The sequence below is a fragment of the Aythya ferina genome (assembly GCF_964211825.1).
Source record: "Aythya ferina genome assembly, chromosome: 21".
In the NCBI taxonomy this organism is placed as follows: domain Eukaryota; kingdom Metazoa; phylum Chordata; class Aves; order Anseriformes; family Anatidae; genus Aythya; species Aythya ferina.
The window spans coordinates 8,155,806-8,181,625 of record NC_140319.1 but is presented as its reverse complement, the minus strand read 5'-3'; the positions used below and the strand labels follow the sequence as shown (position 1 = coordinate 8,181,625).

General features: G+C 41.7%; 1 protein-coding gene and 1 long non-coding RNA gene across 5 annotated transcripts in view; one reads left to right on the top strand and one right to left on the bottom strand.

Annotated features, from left to right (window-relative positions):
- Positions 1 to 11,608, top strand: part of SKI (SKI proto-oncogene) — a 134,807-nt gene extending 123,199 nt beyond the window's left edge. For both annotated transcript variants that reach the window (XM_084494723.1, XM_084494722.1), the window contains 3 exons: positions 21 to 322; positions 2,743 to 2,973; positions 6,649 to 11,608. In XM_084494723.1, the coding sequence (XP_084350849.1) occupies positions 21 to 322; positions 2,743 to 2,973; positions 6,649 to 6,837 (722 nt within the window). In that variant the 3' untranslated portion in view covers positions 6,838 to 11,608. The remainder of the gene's footprint in view (positions 1 to 20; positions 323 to 2,742; positions 2,974 to 6,648) is intronic.
- The window catches only part of LOC311422064, a 35,931-nt gene continuing 17,392 nt past the window's right edge, over positions 7,282 to 25,820 (bottom strand). For all 3 annotated transcript variants that reach the window (XR_014685169.1, XR_014685170.1, XR_014685171.1), the window contains 3 exons: positions 16,693 to 16,783; positions 15,303 to 15,425; positions 7,282 to 10,929 (listed from right to left, as the gene is read on the bottom strand). This is a non-coding gene — a long non-coding RNA (uncharacterized lncRNA). The remainder of the gene's footprint in view (positions 10,930 to 15,302; positions 15,426 to 16,692; positions 16,784 to 25,820) is intronic.

The window sequence follows — 25,820 nt, the reverse complement described above, 5'->3', positions numbered from 1 at the left end:
TAGATATTTCTATTTTTCAGTCACCTCCTCCTTATCCTCGCTCTCCTCCCCATCCTTTACTTCATCCAGCTCTGCAAAGGACATGAGCTCACCTGGGATGCAAGCCCCAGTCACAGTCAACAGTTCATATGAGGTTGCAACACATTCTGACTCTCACAACAGTGGGTTGGAAGCTGAGCTGGAGCACCTAAGGCAGGCCCTGGACAGTGGCCTAGATACAAAAGAAGCCAAAGAAAAATTCCTTCATGAAGTTGTTAAAATGAGAGTGAAGCAGGAAGAGAAGCTAAATGCTGCCTTGCAAGCCAAACGCAGCCTACATCAGGTAAAGTCGCAGAATAGCTTTGTTATCACTGTCTGTAGATACGCTTCCAGATAGAAACCATTAGGTAGTCTCACGGTTAAAAAAATGCCTTATTTTTCCCAAATAGCAACAGCCTTTACTGGAGAACTGTTGGTAAATTCATCTGGGAAACTGAAGTATGCAGGAATCATTCTTACATTTTTTTTAAGCTTGTCACCTGTTTTTACTTTAGGGTCTAAGTCCATGGTTACCAAAATCAACATCTATTACTGAGAAAAAATCTTCTATTCCAGTACAGTTTATTTTATTTCAATTTCACTGAACAAGAAACATTCCTGTCATTATGGAGGCTTTATTTGTAGTTTAAAAGATTTTTAAAAATCCTGGTATTGCCCAGCTGCTGGAGGGAAGGTATCCTTGGGACAGAGACGCTTGCAGAAGCTCTGGTGAAGAGTCTACAAGTCCTGCTAAGCTTTCCAGTGACCTTGCCTCACTGAACGTTTCCTGTTCCATTGAGTAGAGAAGCTCCTTATTTCTCTAAATCCTTGATATGTCACATCAAAGAAAGAGAAGTTGGACAAAAAAGCTGCAAATACGTGCTGCTGCTGGCTGTTAGCAAGTCACGGTGGCTGAACAGAATGGCAGGGGAACTTCCGCTTCACTTGACACAGGGCAAAATTACTGCACAGCAATGGCAGACAGCGCCAGTTCAGGAGATTTGCCTTTGAACACTGTACGTGGAGCTGTAACCAAGGGAGAAGTGTGGGCCTTGAGATGGACCTGGGGTGCCCACAGGACAAGAAGGGCCCGGCTTCATCGAGCCTGGAGACAGAACACTGCTACTTGTGCAGCTGGGCAGAGGCAGGGGTGTGCAGACTGCCTGGTCCTGGGGAACAGAGTAAAGGGCAGGGGCTCAGGGATGGGATTTGTGTGCCCCCAGTCCCAGAGAATGGCAGCTGAGAGCTGTCTTCAACTGAGCTGCGCTTTTTGTCATCTCGAGGAAATTGCTTCTCTCTCATATTTCAGTAAATTTGTTTAATTTCGTGTATTTAAAAGTACAGCTAAACATTTAGATGTAGTGTATATACGTAAAGCTAATTGTCAAACTTGTTAACTAAGTCAACAGCACATACTCAAAGTAAAATAGGAATGATAGGAGGTAGGTGGTGAAGCAGCAGAACTGAGCACTGGGGCATTAAATCCAGCAACATGGCACAAAGAGAGGGAATGTGGTATTGCTGTCAGTTTCCAGTTGGGCAGCTGTGGGTTTCCAGTTGCACGGCCAGAGAAAGTACATGTGTGCAGGCTTCCAGAGGCAGGGCTGAGCTAACAATGGCCTGGCTAGGAAGTGAGATTGTCAAAAGAGTGAATTTCCCATGACCCGACTGCAGTGTTACTTAACAGAAACATGCTGCCATGAGGGTTTGTGTCTGACAGAGAGGAAATGCTGCTTCTGGAAAAAAAAAAAAAAAAAGAAAGAAAAAAAAAAAAAAAGAAAGAGAAAGAACTTTAGTTTCTAGTTTAACCATTTAGGAGACAGGCCTTTAGTCAGCCACATTTTTCAAAGTATAGTGTTGAACCTGTCTTTTCACATCAACTTTTTAACAACTTAGGGGTTTCTTCCTTTGTCCCGTTAGTCTCCCTGTCATTATCACTCCCACTAATGGCTCCCCCGGGGATGGGATTTCACGGCAGCAGTTCCTATTAAGAACCTGGACAGTGAGAGGCGGCACTTTCCAGAGCAAAGCATGGTTTCGATTTAGCTTAAGGTTTTAGCCTGCAGTTTCCCAAATGTCACAGAGCAGCGTGCTGGCTGGCTGGCTGCCAGGAGACCTAGGACTATGCACCACTTACCTACAGCAGAACAAGTTTCCTTAGAAAGAACATATACAGGTGGTGATTTCTCATACTTGCCTTAAGTGTTCTTTTGGGGAGCTTCGTAAGATGGAGTTGCTTATTGATTTCTTCAGCAACTAATAACCTGTCCTGTTCAGCTTTGCTGTGCACAAAGGGCATCCACCAATGGCATCTGTCTTCACATGGTACATCTCCAGTTCAAGAAGCGCAGGCATTGCAGTTGGGTTGTTTGAAACCTCGAACTAGTGTGCAGCAGCATGTTGCTGGTAGCTGTCTCCAACTCCAGTTCATCTTTATTCAGTCACAGATGGTCACAGCTATTTTGCTTGACAAAGCAAAATGTGAATGCAGCACAGCTTTTTATTATCCAAGAATTCAGGGTATGTATCTTGGGCGTAGGATCTCCTGTTGATTTACAGGAGAAAAGCTTGCAGAAAGTTTAGAACGAGGTTTAGACGTGAGCCATGGTGTTAACCAGAAGGGAGGGCTTCAGTTGGAATCGCTTCCTTTTGCGGTTCTGTGCCCTTGCACCGATGTGGTCCCTGCGCCTCCGTTCTCACACGTTTACTGCTTGTGTCTTCTAGGAGCTGGAGTTCCTACGAGTGGCTAAGAAGGAGAAACTGAGAGAAGCAACAGAGGCGAAGCGCAACTTAAGGAAAGAGATTGAACGTCTGAGAGCTGAGAACGAGAAGAAAATGAAGGAAGCCAACGAGTCTCGGATACGGCTAAAGAGGGAACTGGAACAAGCCAGGCAGATCCGAGTTTGTGACAAGGGCTGTGAAGCAGGCAGGCTTCGGGCCAAGTACTCTGCCCAGGTAAGACCTGAACGCGGAAAGCTATTGGCATGTCAGCTTACTGCTGCGGCAGTTCTCAGGGGTACTTCCAGTGTCTGTTTTGCCTTGGTTGCCAGTGGTCTCATTTTGTCTAATTTGATGAAGTCCAACTCCTCTCCATAGAATTTCTGTGCCTCCATTGTGTCGGTTTACAGCCCTAGTCCTAATTGCAGGGTTTACTAACATGCCTGCACTTCTGCAGCTGTGGCAGTCCCCCAGCTCTGCCCAGAACTTCACACGTCTGTCAGTTGAAAGTCACCATTTACAGGGAACTAAGACAAGTGCCAGACGTGATTTCTGTTCCACTAATACTCTGTTGGCCATGCCAGTGTATGGGGATCCATTTCAATACTATAAATAATAGGCAGAGTCACTTTACCTGACAGTGTTTTTCGTAAAGGTCAAGCCAGACCTGCAGGATCTATTCAAGACAGGAGGAGGTGGCAGGGCCCATCAGTAAGCAAGCTGCAGCCAGGCCAGAGTGCTGTTAGGGCCGTACAGCCCAAGAAGACCAAGTGTCAGGTCTAGGAAACCCTCCAGTGTGAGCCCAGTGACAAAGTTCTAGGAATGCAGGAACATGTCATCACATGCGACATGGGTACTTTAGGCTTTCAAACTAAAAAATCCATCCCCACCCTCTCTGCATCAGGTTCTCATGTAAGATTTTTAAGCTTATTTAAACTAACCAAAGCCGAGTGACCCCAGGGCTCAGGCTGCGTGTCCTTAAGCTGCCTTGCTTTGCCCTGGTGTTGCAGGGCACGTGGGTTCAAGGCATCCACTGCTGCAAGCCTCTGAAATGACCCAGCGTAACAGGCTGAGCTGAAAGCAGGATGGCAGCCTCCTGGCTTTCCATGAGAAACAGCCCTGAGGAGCAATCCATCGCATGCCCTGCCTTCCCCTTCCTCCGATAAAACGGTCCCAGCTGCCCAGTAATGCATTTCCTATAAAAGGGCACAGTCCCATACCCATTGTTAACCCCTGAAACCAGACCTCCTCTGTGGAGGGGGGCTCCTAAGCAGCCTTCCTTGCTTTCCTCCTTTCCTAAGCCTCCTAAGCTTTCCTCCTCCTAAGCCTCCTTTCCTTGCTGTATCAGCCTCCCCAGTAGTCTTGCTCTGACCTGTTCCCACCTAAATAGCCCTCTGTCAGACCACTGGTTCCCCATCAGTGGTTCCCGAACTGAAAGCTTGGCTGAGCAATGCGTAAAATAAGGCATGGGCCAGAGTTAGCAACAGGTCTCTGAAAAATGGGGCTTGCTTGCTTAAATTTAAACTCCTGCAGGCAGAGATGCAAATGCCACAGAGGTATCGTGCATTTGCAAGGGAACTAACCTGCCTGGTGTAACCACCTGAATTAATGTTAAAGGGAATTCTTGTAGCCTGCACTCACTACAGCAGCTGCTCTGCCACGTGTGCTGCTACGTACACATGTGTTAGGAGCTGCTACACCTAGAGCATAAGCTGCAAACACTTGATGTGGTTACTTTAAGGAAGGAGGAAAAAGGAAAAGCAATAGAAATCAGAAATCCTTCTAACCCCAGGCTCTCAATAACGGGAAGGGGAGTGGTCTGCTTGTTACCACTATGAGACATGGCTAACCAGGAGACCAGAAGCAGGAAATGATGTGGGCTTCCTCTCTAGCATCACAGGATGTCTCACTGATAAGAGGTGTCCAGACTAAACATAACCAAAGTGAGAGCTGCTGTACTGGGCGTTACCTGCAGTTGACTTCCACTTCAGCTTAAAAAAAAAAAAAAAAAAAAAAAAAGGCAACAACAAGTGCAGATAAAAGTGAACTCCAACTCCATACACTCTGAATAGAGCGTCACAACCCTGCAGGTGTGTCCCCCCTTGCTGAATGAAAGAGGCATGAAATAGGCATGGAAGCTGTGACAGTGGGGCTGTTCAATCCCCTACTACATTACCTTCCTTGGGTGGGAGTAAATGCTAAAAGTAAAGTAAAAGGCTAAAACCAGAATTCAAGGAGCTGACTGTGCAGCAGTTTTGTCTTTCCTAAGGACCAGGCATATTTGCAATATTGCCTGCAGGGTCCTGTTGGATGTCTGTCACTGCCTGTCCTAGCACCAGAGTACAGTGCAGGCAGGCAAGATAAAGCAGTGCTGTGCTTGAGCAAAATATTAGAGGGCACCTAATGGTTCAGGGTCTGGAATAAACACATTACTGAGCAGCTTCCTCAGAGAGTTCTGCATGGCTCTTCATAGAAAAGTAACCAACTGCAACAACTGAATTTTACCAGAAGTCAGTATGACTTCCAAAGTTGTGTTAGAAATTTTAAAATAAGACTTTGTACATCAGTTTCTCTTAACTCTACTTTGGCAAATGCATACAGGAAGTTTGTCACTTAGTTGTATTGTGCTTGTCACTTGTTGGTACTTTTGAGGAAACCACAATTCTTCACACAGGCTTAGTCTGGGACACACAGCATCAGGCAGGCGAGGAAATAAGGCATTAAATTCAGACTTTGTGCAAGCTGAACCTGTTAGCTGGTGACCTGTAATTGAGCAGCGCTGTGGGTTAGGCCTCGTGCTCATTTTGTCTTGACACTAAGATCCAAATAGGGATGGAGGGGGTAGGGAAGCCTTCATTTTAGCCCAAAACACAAGAGTTTTCCTTTCTTTTGTTAAATGGCAGCTCCTGGTAACTGCCCATCTTACCTGTTGGTGGCCTAAAATTGTGTATTTCAAAAAGGTGCCTTTTTTTCTTTGTGTTTATTCATCCCTCAGTACTGGGGCTTTTCTCTGCGTTTGTTATCAATAAGCAACAACCGAGAAGCTTTCCTTCTGAGGCCTGTGGGGAGGCTGAGGGTGTCTGCATGTCCTGTTGTGAGCTGGAACAGGGCTGTGAGAGCTCACCAACGACCCCGTCTAAGGGTCTTGGGAACAGGGAGTTCTTCGAGGCCTTGTCTGTGTGAAGTTACTGCACGTTAGGACGCGTTCTACCCCATGCCTACCCTAAAAGTCCAGCTTTGTATGGCTGAACTGAAACAGTGCAAATTTTAGTCAAAATTAGTAAGGTGCTATGCATGGGGCCATCTTGCCTCGTTGCAGTCCCTCACATTTACTGTGGGAGATGGGAGGGGTCCTGGTCGCGGGAGGACATAACACTTGTTTTTGTTGGACATTACAGGGCTGATGCAAGGGTCTTTTACATAGGCAGCCAAGAATGTTTTGGTCACTTGTATTAAGCATTATAAAATAACTGAAAGTAAGTCACTGCCTGGGCAAATTTAGCTTCTACTTTACTTTGCTGAATTGGTGTCTGATAAAGAAATAAGAGTAATGGTTGAAGACATGTATCGATTAGACTTCTAGGAAACTAAGGTACTCTTAAATATGTTTGCATCTTAAACCCCTCTCCTTCCTTTCTGGAGTTAGCCACCAGAAATATTTCAGCATTTCTAAGGTAAATGGTTCATGTAATGCACATGGCTAATGGTACAGTCCTGCATGGAAATAACATGGGGAAAAGAGAATCCCCTTCTCACTTCAGTGCTGATAGTCTTCTGTCTGGCAGGCACTACAGGGCTTTATTATTCTTTTGGCCTTGTTTAAGCTACTAGTCTCTGTTTAAGTCTACAAAATCACAACTGAACTGAAATGCTGGAGTCATTCATTATGTTTCTTCATATGCTTTTCCCTAGATTGAGGACCTACAGGTTAAGCTTCAGCATGCAGAGGCGGACAGGGAGCAGCTCCGAGCTGACCTGATGCATGAGAGGGAGGCTCGAGAACACTTGGAAAAAGTAGTCAAGGAACTTCAGGAACAGCTGTGGCCTAAATCAAGCAGTCAACCCACCAGTGAAAACACAACGAGCAACATTGAGAACTAACTAGACAGAGCATCATCTATTTCCTCTACAGAATGACATATATGCACAGTAAGGGAGGATGTGTGGGTACGTGTGTAAGTGCATGTGTGAGTAGTTGTGTCTTAGCACACGGAGCTATGAATATGGATTCTTATTAGTTGGAAGGCAAACGTTACTCTTTATAACAGAAGCACTGAATTACACCTCTTTTTTTTTTTTTCCAATCCATATAGCACAACATCTTACTGTGCCTATAAAACACAAAGTGTTTATAAACAAAATACTTTTAAGTCCACAGCAAATTTTCTACTGGCAAACTCCAAGCAAGCAGCATCGTCCAACTAAAATCAGAGTGAAAGGCAAGCATGGCAGTGTTTTTATGTTGCCCTTCTGCCTGTTGGAACATTTTGGAATTTAAAAACAAACTTTTGTTATAAGCTATTTAAAATAATTCATTACACAGACTTGGTATTAAAAAATTAACAAGATTTTTTATAATGAACCTTTGAAAGCAAAACAAAAAACCTTCGATGCACAATTTTTAATGACTTGTTAAAGGCTTTGGGATTCTTCATGTAGAAGCCCTCTGGTGATGATGCCATTTCATTAGCAGTTTTCCAGCCATCTAGGAAGCCATCACAGTTTTAATCCTGTCCTGTGCTTGTATGAGAACTTCAGAGTGCTTTTCCGAGTTGATATTTTTCCTTAGAAACAATTACCTTCATTTCCTGTCCTGAACACAAGAAGAAAGGAAGATGCAGGATTGTAAGGGTGGGGGGGGGAGGGCGGGAAGAGAAGATGTATGCTTTAGAATTACAAACCCAGCCTTACAGACTTCAGTGTTTGCAAATCATGCCATATTTTCTAAAGACATCTTCATTAATTGATGTGTTCAAAGACTCACTTCATCCAAGAGCCACTTCAGCTTTAGGAAAAGAAAGAAGGAAATAAAGGAAGGAAATGGATGATCTGTTAAGTCGGTTAAGAAATAAAGCAGAAGACACGTGTTTTGAAGCCATTCTGAAATCTTTACTTCAGCTTTCAGTTTTCTGGAAAACTCATCTTTGTTGCACCATCTTACCATAAAATTCAGTATTTACCTGCTTTTATTCTGAACTGTTTGTCAGGATTTCTGTGCCCAAGGAGAGTGCAACATTGCATTATTGGATACTACAGAAAAGAGAAACAACATTTTTGCTGCTGTGAATAAGCCTACATCTTTTTTAAAAGAAAAACTTTTGTTTTTAAAAAAAGAAATTACTTTAATTTTGGGATCCAAGCCGCAGCCCCGGAATAAAAATGCAGCATGCCATCACTTTGTCTTATTATTATTGTTATTATTGTCATTGTTGTTAATATTTTTTTTAAACTGCACTTTGTCAGAATCTTACTCTGCATTTTATTCCATATTTTGAAAGTTTACAAGTTAAGCATTCTAGATTCTACCCTGCAGATGTTAACATCATCCACACGATTTTCCAGCACGTGACACCTCGCATCATCATTTACATTTATGCAAAGCGCGTGCTCAGCAGGTCTGGAATGCCACCAAATACAAAACCACCAGACCAGTGCACTACTGGTTGCATTTTAAACCTGTTTTGCATGGCCGTGTTACAGGAGTTGGGAAGCAGCAGAGATGCTCCCAGAAGTGCTTATCAAATAAAGTTGGTGCTTTACCGAACAAGAGACAAGTTATTTTCACCCATAAACACTCACCTCTTACATACTCGAGCTTATCAGCATGAAGTGAAAATTTGATCTGGGGCTGCAGATGTGCCTTCCAGTTCATTTTTCCTCTCAGCATCTTATATAGGCAATGCTGACACTTTTTTTTTTTTTAACCTTAAGGAATAAAAAGAAAAACAAAAAAAATATAAAACCCTATGCATCATCATACCCAGAAGTTATTCTAAACAAATAAATGTATTTCCAGTAATCTTTATTTGCTTTTGGACATTAATACAAACTATGTAAGCTTAAAAATTATTTCCCAGTAGACAGAAAGCGGCTTCCAATCCTAAAATTACAGTATTTACTTACAGTACATTAGAGGTGTTTTTTTTTTTTTTTTTAAACAAGAGCTGTTTGCTTGAAACCATTATAATAACCATTATAATAACTGTGAGCATTAACAAAGAAGTTCATATATATGTTTTAGGTACAAAAAGACAAAATACGAAAGGCGTAGGATTACTGGGACAATGTAGAACTGTCGGGAGCAAGAAACAGTTACACCAAGTAAATTACGTGAACCTGTCCGTTTATACAGGGCTTGCCCTGTGTGTTTGCGATGCTGGAGACTGAGGCTAGATGCAGATCTCCTCCTCTAAAGTGCAATGCAAAAGGATTTTTGATTATGCTTAGGCAGTGTTGTTTTTTTTAAATGTGGGATTTTTTTTCTTTTTTGGTTCTTTGTATGTTTTTTTTTTTCTGCGATTATTAAATCATATGCATGGAATTAAAATCTCTGCCATACGTATATTCATTAATGGGCATTATTACTGTCTTATGTAAAGGGTTTATTTTGTTATGCAGTATGCATAAAAAATGTTCTCAGCCTTATGATTTCCAGATTTGTATTATTCACTTATTTCTTCAAGGGAAACTAAACAATTTTAGCTTTAGTTGATCATTGTGCATTTCAAGTCTCCTATTTGCTACGTTTTACTGCCATGTTAAGAAATTACACACAGAACAAATCTATTCCCACACGCACTGTCAGCTTCCTTGAAACCTGTCTTTTTTAATAGTGTTCATTTTTCCCCTGACCTTTGATTGCGTCTCTCCCCTTACAACTCAACAAACAATGGCAGCACGTCCAGCTCCATTTGTTGTTGATTTTTAACAGATGCAGCCCCCTTACCTGTGGCACAACGTAGTTGTTCTTTCATGTGGCTGAGGGAGCGTACTTACTCAACGTCTCAGTTTCTTCTGTGCATATGATGCTTTTATCCTCCAAAATGAATTCTGCATTTTTTTTTCAATAAGAAAATAGAACTGCTAAGACTATTTACTGTTCTTTAACTGTCAAACAACCACCACCTCTGTGTCACACATAAATGGGGTGAGACATTTAAGGAAAGATTTTTCCAAAATGAAGTTACTTACCGTTGTTATAAAAATGTTTTTTCTTCTTTTGCCATGCATTGTGATAATTCTACTAAGTACAACAGATGAGTGGAAACATCCTAGTAAAACATGTCTCTGTAAATTAAGGCTTAATAATCAATGTGATTAAAAAAGGTGCAAGAAAACTGGTTAAAACCTTATACACCAGCAGTGAATTGACAGGAGAGTTTCACAGGATAGGAATCCATCTTAAATGATTTTGTGACTTTCCTAAGTATATGTTAACAACAAAATCTTTATTATTTCTGCAGAATATATAATTTATTTTTAATTCAGAATTTCTGTGCACGTAATTTATTTTAAAATAATTTTCCCAGCATAAAGCCATAGAGACACTAATTCTAGAAAATATCTGTCGAAAAGGTGGGAATCTTTAGAGGAAAAATTCTGTGAAGGTGCTTGAGGTGAGGGAGTTCTGTGTGTAATTTCTGTGTCTGCTACACTTCAGTAAAACACTTGTTAGCCCTTTCAGATGGAATTGCTCTTCTTTCGACTTACTGTTGAGTCCCTGCTGCATTCCAGTTGCACTCCAACCTGTGAGTGTAGGAATTGTAAAGTCATATCTTCTCATTTCATTTGCTCTTTAGTTTCCTTTAAGAAGTTAAAAGGGAGAAGAGGTGTTTCATACAGGCTGTTGACTCTCCCTGTACTTAAAAAATATATTACTTGTATATTCAGTTTAATTACTCATTGTTTCTATTACTGAAAGAAGACTTAACGAAGGGAAAAAAAAAAACAACAGCAATAACATTCATATCTATGGAGCAGCTAACTAGTATAACATAATATTCTGCTTTTCAAACAGAACTAGCCAATGTAAAAAAAAAAAGTTAACAGTAAATTCAACATGTAAATACTTTTTTTCATTTTACACTGTTGTATTATAAGTGTATATGGTGTTTACTTTTTCAAAACTCTTTCTTACCTGGTAGTTGTCTTGTTTTATGAGTTGTGTTTTTAACTAAGACGAATCTTTGCTGTCTGTTAGGAAAAACAAAACAAAAAAATCTTTTTGCAAGTTTTAAATGTGGGTTAACCTTTCTCCATCATTTGCATTTTATTTGTCCATATTTTCACTGTAAAGTATTTTATTACCAAAAGGCTGATTTTTCTTTCCATTCTGCCCTCTCATCAGTCCAGGTGTTTTAGAGAGAAGTTTTTTGTTGGTTTGTTTTTTTGTTGTTTTTCTTTTTGTTGTTCATTTTTTAATCAAAAGAAATCACAGAAATGACATTTTTTCAATTGAAGAAAAATAAATCTTTACATTTATAATAGCCAATAGCATTTCAGCACATTTTTGTTATCCTGGTCTCTCCTATGCTGCTGCTAATGACAATATTATGACTTACTCTACTATTCTAGAACTATTTTTATGTAAGTAATGTATGCTTTCTTGTTTATAAATGCCTGATTTAAAAAAAAATAAGAAAAAAGCTTGGCATATTTATCTATTTCGCTGTGTACCTTGATAGTCCTTTTCCACTCCCTTTTCCACATCCCCTCCCCTTGAAGCAGATAATATTGTAAAATAAAGGACTTTATGAGATTATGTATGAAAATAGCTATGCTTATATACCACAGTGACTGAATGTACAGTGTATAGACGCATTACCTAAAATAAAATTGTTTGTCCAGAAAAAAATAAATAGATATGCTACGGTTTTTGAGTTTTCTGTGCTTGCAGCTGTGCCCTAATTGTTCAGGACAGGCAAATGCCAGAGACCTCACAGGTATATGAAAAGGTGCTCAGTGCCTCTGTTTGAAAAGTCAAGACTTCTCAAAGTATTTGAATTTAAACACCGCAAGCTAACAGAAACTCTGCTCTGCATGTGCACACAGGTAGTTAATTTGTACTCATTTCCCTTGAGTTAATTTCCCAGGTGACATGAGTGTATTTACCTAAAGCACCAACAGAGGAAACAGCACTAATACCAAACCCTGCCTTGCTTCGCTGCTGGGAAGCTGCCAGTGCCAGCTGCACGTTCTTCCAAGAACAGCTTAAACCCCGCAGAGGAAAAAGGTGCTCGGCATCTGCAATGCCATCGGTGATGGCAACTGACCACGAGGCCACGGGTGGTGGACTCGGGACACTGGGACCTCCTCGAGACCTCTAAGGCTGGGCACTTGGATCTGCCAGCTGCAGCCTGGTGGTGACGGAGGCGTGGAAGCGCTCGGGGCTGAGCTACCGCAGCCGCCCTCTGCTTTTCCTCTGCAGGCTTCCCTCTGGGGGTGTTGCATGGGGCCACTCTTACATAGCTATGTAGGAACAGAGAGAAACCTTGTGACTAACATCGGCCAGATGTCGCCACGTGGCATGTGCCACCTCTCAAGTCTGATGACAGAACACTTTATTATTACGTGCTAATAATACTCTATGTATATTTGCTGCCTGCATGTAGTCATATCCTATAAAATATAGCTAACCCATTTTAGCACGCAAGCCAAGTTCCTACATTCCAGTTTTGAGATCATGCAACTTAGCCACGTATTCATCTGCTAAATGCACACCCACACACCCCCTAAAACCAACAAAAAACATTTTGCCTATAGGTGGAAGTAGTATTAAATTGTCTTAGATGTTGGAAGGAAGTTCACATTTCCTGCCATGGTTTATCTCTTCTGGCACACCAAAAAAAATCCAACTTTTACTGCCTTCAACATTCTCAGGCACACAACCAACCTGCGGCTGGGCATTAAAAACATGGCACCTTCTTCACGTTGTTTCCCAGCCAGCCTAGTAATGAGGCTTCTTAAGGCATCATTTAAACAGACAATTGTTTTCAGGTCTGCATGTGACTATTGTAAGGCGAAAGGAATTTAATTGGAAATGATGCGTACCTCTCCGTGGGGAAATTTTAACAATGAATTAAGTCAAATTTCTTTTGAACAGTGAGACATGTAAGCATATAAAAGTTTGTACCAGGTCAAAGAAAAAGAAATACAACAGGGGAAAAATGCAAAAAGCAGGAGATGGAAACATATGTTAAAGTAATTCTCTCATGGTTTTCTGAGAAATGGCTGCAGAATTTCCACAGCTCTGGTACATTTCTTAATGTGCCCTTGTAAAACAGTGGAAAAGCCAGAGAATGATCAAACAGAGCTTTAAAAAAATCTACTTATTTCTGACTCATCCAGCCTTGTTTTCTAAGGTGTTGGTTTATTTCCTGTTTCTACCACCTGGATATTAGCAGTGGGCATACCCAGCAATCATACTCCCAGCTCCTTATAGAGCTCACCAGCTCATTTTCTTCACAAGAAATAATAGTAAAATTCCTTCCTTTAGGAACACGGTGACAAACTTCAGCCTCATTTACCATCGTATTGCAAATCAGTAGATTAACCTAAATTCACATAGCCACAGATTAAAAGGGTTCTACTACACTGCTAAAGAACACTTCAAAATGATCATGCGAGTCAATAAAGTCAAGACTCAGCATTTTCCAAACCAAGAAAATGGCTTCAAGCTCACCTAACACCCAGTGCTAAAGCAGTTTTGCTGTGGGGCGATGTTTTGGACCACAGAAGTCCTTGCTGGTGGGAGAATGATTCCCCTATGAGAACAGGTTGTATTTTTGTTACTATAGACAGAACTGCATCTGTACCAGTCCTGGGTTAGTGCTAGGTTGCCAACGCAGATAAGGCATAGCATTTACTTAACACAGTTTTCAAATGAACTTGGGAGCAAACCTTGTTTGTTTTAGTTTCTTTTTGAAGTTAGCTGAGGCTAACTTGGAAAAAAGGCTTGGCCTCACATACGGAAATCTCAGATGTCTGTCTCCAGCCCTATTGGACACCTTCCTTATTCTTGGACTGTCCCTGTGCAGCTCTCCCAAATTTATCTGGCTACTCTGTATTCTAGGAGTTTTCATTTTACTGACCTAGATTACAGGCACAAACACATGAAGCAAAAACCTGCATATTTCATTTGCCTCCTCCACTCTCCTGTGCTCAAGTCTTTTGGATGGAAGATGGATACTTAAGACGACTATGACATGCCCACAGAGCTAAAGGTGAATTTTGGCACTCGACCCAGCCCAAAAAACAAACAAACACACAAAACCACAATTATTCTTTTTTTTTTCTTTTCTTTTCTTTTCTTTTCTTTTCTTTTCTTTTCTTTTCTTTTCTTTTCTTTTCTTTTCTTTTCTTTTCTTTTCTTTTCTTTTTTTCTCTTTTTTACTAACTTGCTTATATATAGAAATGAAAATCATAGGAAAAAACAAAAACTTCTATTTGCCAGCTACAGCTGTGTATCAAGGATGCCAGTTTAATTTGACATTGTAAATTAGGTGTTCAGAAGTGGTTTGGGTCTGAACAGACAACTGGGAACATACTGAGAAGAATCATATTTTCCAAAGCCATTAAGTTAGGTGCCTGTCAGAGTTTCTTGCTGGGCAGCAAGAAACTGAGGTGTTCAAAATGCTCACTGTCACTCCTGAAAAGCTTTTATTTTACTCCATTTTCCTTGCATATTCCTTTTGGCAATGTGCCCCTATCCATGCAACAGTTCAAGGGGTAGCAAGGACCTTTGCAACATTTCATCAACACATCGCTTGAGATAAGAACCAGCTTACACGCTTACGCTTGCACATAAGAACCAGAGCAAGACTGGTCTCTACAATACAGGGCAAAATACAGATAGTGAGAAAGGGAAAATGAAGCAAATTCATTGGGATTGCTTGTTCAATAACAATATGAGTTAATGGAAAATGACTTAGTCTGTTTCATGGAGGTAGTTCTGTAGTAGATCTTATTATCTAACACGTTTTATTAAGTCACAGAGCACTTGTTACCATTCAAGGAACCTGGCTGCCTGAAGCAGAGCTACACACCGACGAGATCAGCCATCTCTCCTGGTGTTACTTGTCAAAGCAACTGATTTTCCTGCTACTCCATTACAGAAACAAAGTATAAACCCAGATTTGGATTGATAATTCTGAACAGCAGGCTGAAAAGATTATTATATGTTCTGTCACCAAGGAACTCTGAGTGCAGCAACACCTATTGGTAGCAGAGACCAGTCAAACTGTCTTGGTTTTTTGATTAAGAGAATAATTGGGTTTTGAAAATTCTTAATATAAGAACCAAAATACTGGGAGCCAAGTAGATACGAATCTAGTGCCTCCACAAACATGCACTCACCTTGTCACTGCAGTGGTGCATTGCGTGTCAATACATTTTCTCTTTCTACACTCCCAGTGTAAGCTACACAGAAGGACCAACAGAGGAGGCAATGTTTTTGCATATGATGGCTGTTAGACTGTTATGATTAGATATATTTTCTGCATTGCAAGAAGCCCTGCAGGTACGTGCACTGCTGACTGGTTGGAAGTGACCGATACGCCCAGACCCACCTGCCAGCCCCGCTGTTCACACGGCAGCACAAGGTCACCCAGCCTGGGCCCCGCAGGTCTCCGGAGTTCTCAATGGGAGGCTAAGAGCACAGCTGGCACCTCAGGCCAGCTCCCACAGGGAATCTGCAGGGTTGAAGAAGGAGCATGGTGAAGAAGGAGCTTTCATTCAAGCAGGGACAGCAATGAGGAGAGTGGGGGAAAAAAACAGCCGCGAAGTGAGATGAACCAACATCTAGCACCAACTAGTTGCTAGAGATCAGAAATTAAAAAAATATAATTTCCTGGGTCCTGAAACAAAAAAGTCTTCATGTCTTATTCAACAGGTTGTGCCATTCGGCCACCAGAAAAAACAAAGACCTCAGATCGGCCACAGTACACATCCTCAATTAACACCCTTGTGTGGAGAACAACTGAAAAAATGGCTCCAGAATATCAAAACCAGGATCAAACTACAGCTCAGTACCATGGCTCAGTCATTTCCATTTCACTGGAAGCAGCACCCCTTATTTATACCTTGCATAGAGCAAAGGGAAACCTTAATGTGTGCATAGCGGGGTGGAAGTTTGATACAGAGTTTGGTAGAAATGATGAGAGCCCTCGTTACTGCCCGTGCTATCCAAGCCACACTTTTTATGTGCTCCCATGTTCATTTGCTGAAAAGATATTAAAGAAATACATCTTGGCACATCTGCAAGGAAGGGATAAAACTTGCAGAAGATGATAGGAACCAGGGAAGCAGTAAAAACCCAGGAGTGTCACAGTTAATGATGATATGTGAGTAATCCAGTTATAAAGGCACTGTCAGTGGGAAGAGAGCACAAATATAATAAAACCCAGATGTATGACGTACACTCCAGTGGAATTTTTATTAGATGGCTTATGTGCACTTTAAGTATACCTGACTGCAATGCAAATTCCCACAGACTTGTATTTGGGAGGAAAAAAAAGTTTCCACAGCTCCCTGCACTGAACTGATTTAGTTGAATTGTTCTGTACAGTATCTGTGGGTTATCTGGCTCATCTTTTTGGATTTACTTTTGTATTTGTTGTCTGCTGAGTCAGTCCTTAATCTGCAAGCTTGAGAATTTTGTGCTTTTAAATACTTCCCCTGAGCCTGTTCCGACCCAGCCACCTCAGTCCTCTGGCCCTTCTATCACAAAGCACTTATCACAAAGCTCTAGTCTTGTATGTCCCATAGGTATGAACCTTTAAAAAAAAACAACACCAAAACAACAACAATGTGCAGGGCAAGAGGAAACCACAGAAAAGGTAGCTAACCTACATGGATCAAAGGAAAAAATAGGTTTTATGGCTGCAAAGGTCAGATTTGTTAAAAAATCTGCTTATTTCTACAAATGCCTTAAGAACTATGAGTCCGAGTGATCGTTACCTCAGGAAAAACGTTGACGTTGTTAAGCACTCCTCAGTCTGTGTCTTGGACTTCAACACTGCTTTGTAAAACAGGGAACCAGTACGACGTTCTGTGAAGACACACAGAATTCATTTCAGTTACCTTCCCAACCCATAAGGTAAGTGAAGTGACAAACTAATGAACACAGAACACCAGAGCCCACAACAATGCGTGGCATTTCCTTTCACACCAAAAACAAACAAACAAACAAACAACAAGCAAGCAACCGAGCACAAACAAAGAATAAAGCACCATCTGTAGGCTGCGTCCTTGCCCTTGAACTCAAGACCTGTTGACTTTCAGTAAATACCAGTCCTGGATTACGTTCTCTGTTGCATCAGTGCACTGCCAGAAGGCTCACCACACACGTCTGTAGGCAGTGGAGCTTTGCTCGTATTGCCACTGAAGTGTGCAGCTGCTGCACCTCTGCTTCCATCGCTGGAGTTGCTTTCCCTACAATACTCCACACGTGAAAATCAGAACACGATGAGCGATGGGATACTTTGTGCTTCACATAAAAAGAGAAGGAGCATGAAACAACACGTTAAGACCCCAGAAGACACAAGGTTCACAACTGGAACTGGTGCTATGAGGTTAAGTGTTCTGTACGTTATGTTCTGGACTCCTTCTGCCCACCCGAGCCCCACAGACGTTACTGGGTGTTCGGGCTGCCCAAGAAATTGCAGGTCAGCAGAAGCCAAGTGTGGCTCCCTCACCTGCCCTGCCCACAATCCGAGCTTGCTGTAAACAGATTCTTTAAGCTCTGACTCTCATCGTGTACAAAGCCGGGATCCCATGCTGCTTAATTCAATTTGGCAGATAACATTGGTGAAAGGCATTGATTTCTTCCCTCACTGCCTCTTTCCCTTCCATCAATTTTCCCAGATAAGAGGCCTGTGGCTCAGACCCTGCTGGTGACGGATGCCTTGTAATTGCTTTGAATGGATTATCACCAGACATCTAGCAGGCATTTACAGTGCTATAGCTGTAATCAGAAACAGTCTCACCCAGCACAAGGATTGTGAGGAACAGACAGCTGTTCCTATTGCCTCTGTCCTGTCTCTCTGGTCTTACATCAAGCCTAACGTCATTTATTTTTATTGTTATTACAGCACTACCTAGGACATCCAGCTGAAACCAGGGTGCAGACAGGCTCAGACCCCAAGAACCTCTCCTTGCTTCTGACAACATATGGGGCAGCTTGGGCTGCAAGACGACTGCCCTCCCATCTTGTCCATCAACAAAGTTGTTGTCAGTGCCACGCCGCGCTGCCAGCCCTGGTTTTAACTGAGACCCTTCACACAGCACCACGGCTCGGTCAATCTGTGTGGAACACTTCCATGGAAATGGCACCTCGATCGGAGAGGTCTGTGTATTGAGTACAAACAGTGCGAGCTTCACACCTCCAGCCTTTAATTCTAACCAAAAATCAATCCTACTTTGAAGCAAGTTTCATCTGAAATGATGTTCCAGCTCAAAGCTCCCCCTGCTATCTTTGAAAACAACATGAAGTCTTTCCTGGAGCAAATTAAGAGTTACTGACAGTCTGGTGCTTGCATCATCAGTGAAAACCCTTCCTGCACACCCCACATCTCCGTGTCTAGCGAAGGGTGGACAGGCCTTGTTTTACGTGATGCTAATTTCCCAGAACTCAAGTGAAGGATCCCTTCTAACGCTTCACACGGGCTTGTCAAATGTGCAGAAGTTGACTAATGTAAAAAAAGACAGCTTTTAAAAAATATTATGTGATACAACAAAAATTAAGAAAATCCTTCACAATTTTTGCACCTTAAAAACCCGAATGAAGGCGGGGAAGAGGGGGCAGTGGATTTGCTAGCATACATGTACAAGCTGACTGTAGGGCTTGCGCAGCTGGGAGATAATGTGCTTTGCAGGTCATTGGCTCTTAAACACTGCGTTATCTCTCTGTAACATACACCTTGTTGTGTCTTATTGCTTAATTGCACCTGATATGCAGGCCATAATATTGCTTATCATTAGCCAGAGGATGGCAATTACCATTTAAGATTAAACTATTTTCTTTTTTTCTTCAGCCAAGTCTCTGTATGACTCTTCCTTAGCCCAAGAAAAGATTTGCACATGCAGAACAAATCCATATACTAATTGGTTATGTGCCCCTCATAATGATGTATAATTTCGGAAGCACACATCGTGAACACCATGAGCAGTGACCAAGACTGCACAGAGACTCTCTGCTTGAACTCAGAGGGTCAGCTGGCTAGCCAGGGTTGCCTGAAAAAAAAACAGACAGCAAGAAAGGCAATGAAGTACTGTGATCTCCTACACAGGCCAGGCTACAGCCTGCTGATTAACAAGAGCAGTGCCTCAACTTGCGTTTAGCTCAGTCCTTTCCTTTCGACATCGCTTTTCAATGCACTTTCCATGGCATCAGCTTCACCCCTCTTCTTCACTCACACCTGTTTTCCAAAAAGGCTTGATAACGTACTGGATGCCACCTGTCTCACAGGCAGAGGAGCAGCTGGATGCATCCATCCTCCCGTTCTCCCGCATCGTGATGCACTGCAGAAGTGGGGGTTTAGCTCAGCAGAACACTGAAGCATATACATAATATGGAAGCAGCGTTTGATATATCCCAGAGCTTTTTGCTTTATCAGGGTTTTTGTTTCAGAAATGGACATATTTAACAGAGATCCCAGTGTGGGGAAGTAGTTTGAAAGACTGGACGATTGCTCAGCTTAAAATAGCGAGGCTGCTCAAGCTGACACTAAGTAGCTACACCTTTTTCAAGAAAAAGGGATGTGTTATTGTGCACACAAAGACTTGAAATTGCTCACAAATACTCTGCACTAAAATCCACAATGGCCTGAAAGGAGATTTAACTACTGATCACCACAATAAAGCTTAAAGACTGAATAAGAACTGTGTTCCTATACCTCTACTAAGCATTTATGAGATTCCCTTAGAGCGAAGCCTTTAGCTCCTGAACATAAATGTGGTAACATACAGTTGCGAGGACTCCTTATGTCAGAGGTCAATGGTTTAAATCTCCTGTCCTGCAGTTTGTCAGCTCCTGTTTATCCTATCCAGCACGGTGCAAGGGTACAGCATATAAATCTTCCAAAAATGTGTTTTGATCTTTCACCTACAGTACATTAAAAATAGCCCAGAGCAAGAGCTTTTACCATTTTGTCATAGCAATTTCTCTGTCAAAAATGATAGATGGCCAGCTACATGGAAGGCGAATGAACCAACCCAGAGATAGGTAATGAAAAGGCCTGAATTATACCTCCAAGAAGGAAGAGTTTTACTCATGGTGGAAATCCCCACTTAGCTCACCCCTCCGAGCCTATGTGTTGCAGCACAGAACATGTTGTAATACTCATCCAGCAAGACACTTCTTCCCTCCCTGCACATGTTGCTTTTAAACCTCATAGCAGTTTTGATAGCTCAGTCAAGAGTCTTGAGTTGTTTTGTTTCACAATATCCTAGCCTGATCTTCAGCAGGATGCCCATTTTAATTTTATTTAAAAAAAATATTATTTAAAGACAGGCGCTAATTTTCCCTATCCAACATTATAAGAGCTTCAGCCACTCAGCTTTCCTGAAAACCATCTCCCCAGAGTGTCTCAGGTTATAAGCCAGAAAGTGAAAACACTGAACAACACATCTTCCTCTACTAACCGTACGGAGTTAGTCTGATAACAAACTTTGCAGCTCTGAATTCCAAGGATCTTCTGGTGCCCTTGCTGCAGTCAGAAGATGTATATCACGATTAGTAGAGCATGTAACACTTCATCACTACCAGTAAACAGAGAATCTTGACAGCAAACTACTCTGATCTATTACTGCTAGGTTATGGTTTCCCTCTTAGAAGAAAAATCAGGCAGATTTATACACATTAATTTTCCCTAAGCTAATTTCAGATGTTTTTGACAATGTGTTTAATACTGATTTTACTGTAAGTTTCTGGATTTTGTCTCATCAACACTTCGATGAAACCCTCCCAAGAAGACTTCTATTGTTGTTTACCATCATGCTTTTTAAAGGAGCTGAACTAGTAAGAAAATGCTACAACATGTACCCAACTGTCATTAACCTGCACAAAGATTCCCTCTGCATTACGTACATTCATTAGCCAGGTGCATAGTTGAGAAAGTATTAATAGATCATCTGAAGAAGGACTTACCTGGCTGAAAGTTAATCTATTTTTCCAATATTATCAGTTGGTTTAATAAAAGATAGTGTCTATTACTGTAAGCTATGCTTCACTTGTATCTGTAGATTACCAAGCCACAATTACCAAAGTGGAATAGGTCTCTGAAGTATTTGTTCAGGAAATTAAAGCTTCCAAAGCTGCAGCTGCTTCTATATTTGTTCAGAATGATGCACACCTTCCTAGCAGCTTATAAAGAATGTAACATCTGTTTACCAGACACCTTTATGACATTCTACCTCTCTGAGTAGTGTGCTAAGATTTAAAGAGTTATCATGTTAAATCTTGCAGAGGTGCTAAATAAACTGCACCCAAAAAGAGTTCAGAATTGCTAATAACCCTTTCTTCCTTCTTCGTCTCCATTCTCCAATGACTCAGCAGCACAACAATCCAGGTATTTATCAAAAATAAAGCAACCAGTTCAAACAGATACCGCATCATTTTGTCAGCTCTCTACTTCTCAGAGATTCTCCTATGCCTGTGATGCAGCACAAGACATCCATTTGAGCTCACACAAGTTACTTAGACTGAAAGATGGAGAAGTTGGCCCTGTGAGAAAACAAAAGAAAACAAAACAAACAAAACACAAAAACAAGAAGCCAAACAAACCCAACAATGTTTTGTACCTAAGGTCTCTAGAAATGCTTGAGAAGCTATAATTTTTTTATATTCTGTCCAATAATTAGGTCCTAACTCAAGTTTTCCAGAGAGCCTGCCCTTTTATTTCAGACTGAACTCAGATCCCATATTGTTAGAATCTAAGTAGATACAACATTATGTAGCTTAGCAGAAAAACAGAAAACCAGTTTGGGAAGCCCTTAAAACAGCACCCATATGTAGCTCACCACTTACTCATGCCAGTTACCAATAGCAGTACTTTACAGAATCGGGTAAGATTATAAATTGATCCAAAAGGTTATTCACTGTAGCTGTAAAACTGGAGTTTTATGTATGAATCAGAGTGGAGTAAAGTCCACAGACTTTTACACATTATTTTTAGTTGGTTTCCTTTTTTCAAGATACACTATCACTTTGATCAGACGTTACCTTTGGACCAGGAAGCTAGGACAGTCTGCTTTGTCTACCACCAAACAGCCAGTAACAATCCATGACATCAGGAACTTCCACACTTTTCTAGCAGGGCACTCATCAAGAAGAGAGACTTCACCTTGCTCTCTCTCAAAAGACAGCTCTTGGACTGGGGAAGAAGACATAAGACTGTCTTACTCAAGGAAAAAAGTATTTCTAATATTTGTGTTTATATTTTTCCATTTTTATATACCTCAGGGAGCCATTTGCAGGGACAAGATAACATTGGCTTCACCTGATCATGTACTGGGTTCTTCTTGTTTTTGATGCCTCGATCAAGACAAGAGAGTCTGATTTTTATGCCAATGTTTTCCTTTTGTTAGTTTAGGCCCATGACTGGGCCTGTGGAAGGAAAAGACCCCATGAAAAACCAACACGATGGCAGGATGCAGAAGTTAATTCAGATTTAACTGAACACTACAGTATCCATACCCCTTAGAGCCTAGGGATTTGGACGGATGGGGCATAGGTCCTTCTAGCCTCAGATAATAGCAGCCCAGATTTCTATCTGGGATTGCCGTGTTTTCTGGCTAATGCAGCCACGTAAGAAACCGTCTGTCATACAGAAAGCTGCAATTTCACATACAGCAGCAGCGAGAGAGAACACATGAAAAAAAAGGTACAGCTGCTAAACTTCACACCAGAAGCCAATCCAAACAGAGGGAACGTGGGTGCTCCAAGCCAGACACAAAAGCATCATTAAATGAAAGAGGAAGGAGAAAATAAAGTAAAACATGTTTATCGCAATTATTCTTTAAAATATTTGTGATTTTTATTATTCATATTTTAGTATATTGTTGATTATTTACATTTGGGTAGAATTCGGAGGCTCAGGCTGGGTATGAGATTCAGACCCAGCCTCCAATGATTTATGGGCTATATAGTTAGGTCAAAGTGGTTGGAAAAAGAATGGCACTGAGAAAGGAGGGAACTGACTCTTCCAACACCACACAAACCAGCGAAGGAAACGTAACACATCCCCGCTGAGAACCATGCAGTGCCTTCGAGCACTGAAACCGGCAGCATTTCCCCCTTCCCCTCCGGCTGCCAGTCATAATAATAGCTACTCATCTGTACTCACAAGATAAATCCCATGTGTATTAGCGACCAAAGGGCTCTGACAAGTTCTAGATAACGTACACCAAATAGCCCAAGTGCAAAGGGAGACAATTTCCTGCCTCTACTCACAGAGCTACAGCGTCCTCGGATCCCCACTGTGTCGTGAGTACTGGGTGGATCAGGGTAACAGCGGCCAACCCCCGGCCTCTGCTTTTCTGTTCTGCACTCAGTCACACGTCATCCAAAGTTTCCATTTATAAGCACTTTATATGGAGGCAATAAACTATTCACAGATGTTATAAACATTTTACAGGTCAGGGTACTACACATGCTAGGGTTAACAATTATTTACTAAAACAGCTATTAATCATTTACAAAACGTCTACGAATTGAAACTCGGCATAATTCATTACGATGTATGATGGCTGTTATCTTCATGGCCACACTGGAGATCGGTCCAAGGATCTCTGCAGATCAAAGATTAAACCTACTCATAAGGCAGAAACAAAGATTCCCCACATGAACTGTGGCGGGCTCACACCTACCACGAGCTGGACCCACCAAACTGCAGCCCCCAGTGGGGCATTCGCTCTGACTCCTTACTGAACAAAGCAGAGCATTGCTCCTCCAAGAACATATCCCATTTCTTAGGCCTGATTTTTCATTATCTCCAGTTGGTGTGATCAAAGCAAGTCAGCTACTCACCACTAATTTGTACAGACACAAATGACTGCACTGAAACGCATGGAAGAAAGGCAGGGATATGTTAAGACTTGAGTTTCAGGCATGCTTGTACGATTGGTGCTTTTCTTGATGAACATCCGAGAGTATTTCCTGCCCACTTTGGGAGGATACAAAGGAATAGCTTCACTCCTTTGGGACTTTTAGGGGCGAGAGTAAGAAAGTCACATGTGAACTGGACCTGCTGAACATACTGGTACCTTCAGACACCTCAGAGACCATGAGTGATACCTTTTAAAGCCAGGGTACAAAAAGAGATGCATTATCATCTCTTTTCAGCCAATGCTATTTATCTGAGACTTGTGTCCCAACCAACCCTGAAAAGGTACCCTACCCAGGGAAATGGTTCCGAAAACACAGATTCTCCTCCCTTTTTAGCAAAGACCTGTTTTTATCTTTTGCACACAGCTGAAATTCTGAAGAGCCAAAGCCCTAAGTTATCTTGCAGAAATCACCAGGGCATGGTTTTGTCTCAGTGTCACAGGTCATGACCCACAACCGTAGCCAATGTTCCAGGGCTTTTTTTCTCTTCCCTTTGTCCTCCCCAAAGCAACCTCAATTGCAAATTGGGAAAGTCCCGCAGCCAAACTTTCCCCTTGGGGGGCTGAACTCCTGTCACCTCTGTAAGCACACACTGTAGGAACTGCACAGTTCTTGGTCACCCGTCAATCTCAGCTACATCAGTGATTGGAGAGCTGCTGAGCAGTTCAGGTTGGAAGGCAGGAGAACAGGTGACCTATTGTTCTTTCCCCTAAATCCATGTCTCGACTGCCAACTGTGCAGGCGGTGCTAGCAGGAGGCATTGGTGTCCTCTCTGCATTTCTACACCCCAAGAGAATCACAAAGTATAAAATGTCTCTGTATTCTGAAAGCAACATCGCTTGGTCCTGGCCGCAGCCTGCGTTGATAAGGTTTTTCTGTGAATTTTTGCTGCTCAGTGTGAATTCAAATCATGTGTGTTTCTGCCACATTTCAGTTAACCACTGTATCCATTACAGAAGTGGTCTTCTTGCATTAAATCTGATTTAGCTGGAGTTTACAATTCAGTGCATCTGTGCAACAGTGCTTTCTTCAGCACAACTGTTTCCTTTGCCAAAATTTTTCATGCTTCAGAACTCCTTGTGTACTATCAGGAAAAACTGATACTTCCTCTTCCAACAATACCACTTACAATAGGCGCTTACATTTCACATTTATCTATGCAACATCAGAACCTATTTCCATCTTGACAATTACATCCTTTCTGTTCCTGTACAGACGCATACTTCCATGACTAGCCAGCCAACCTCGAGCTCTAATCTGAGGAAATGTTTAGGCATATCCTTAACAAAGCACAGAGTAACTGTGCTACCTCTAAACAGGACTGCTCACGTACTTAAGCATGTGCTTAAATGCTTTCCTTAATGGAGACTGTGTTAGCCTACAGGACACACCAGTCTGTTAACGTAACTCTGGAGATACAAGAATAGTGTCCTGGCTGCATTTGTGCAGTCTGATAAGTGCTAATCTGATAAAGACTTAACCACCCAGGCTATATGCGTCAATGAAGACAGTGTAGTGAGTGGATATTATAAAGATACTGCTTATCTGTCCAAGAACAAATGAAAATTGGTTCAAAGAATTTGGTATTTGGAGATAAAAGCTGAAGAGGTCTTGTAGGGTAGATGCTAGGAGATGAGGTTATCAGAACAACAGGCAGGCTTAAAAACACCCTGCCTCTTTATCTTTTAATTGCCACTATAATAAAGTCACAGACCTTCAAAAGATGTACAGGTGTCTTGTTCCAATTTACATAATTGGACAGTAAAGAGCTTCAGAGTCTCTGAGAATCTGGATCCTAGTGGCACTGATTTTAAAGTGCAATCAAATTTATTATAAATGACCAGTGCTTGAAACAACCCTTTTATTTTTTTAGCCTGCATTACAGCTGAATGGGAATACAACGCGTCCATTTTCTGTATCTCACTAACTTGTAATTCTCTGTGTTCTGACACAGGACTTCCTTCAAAGCCTTAAGAGATCT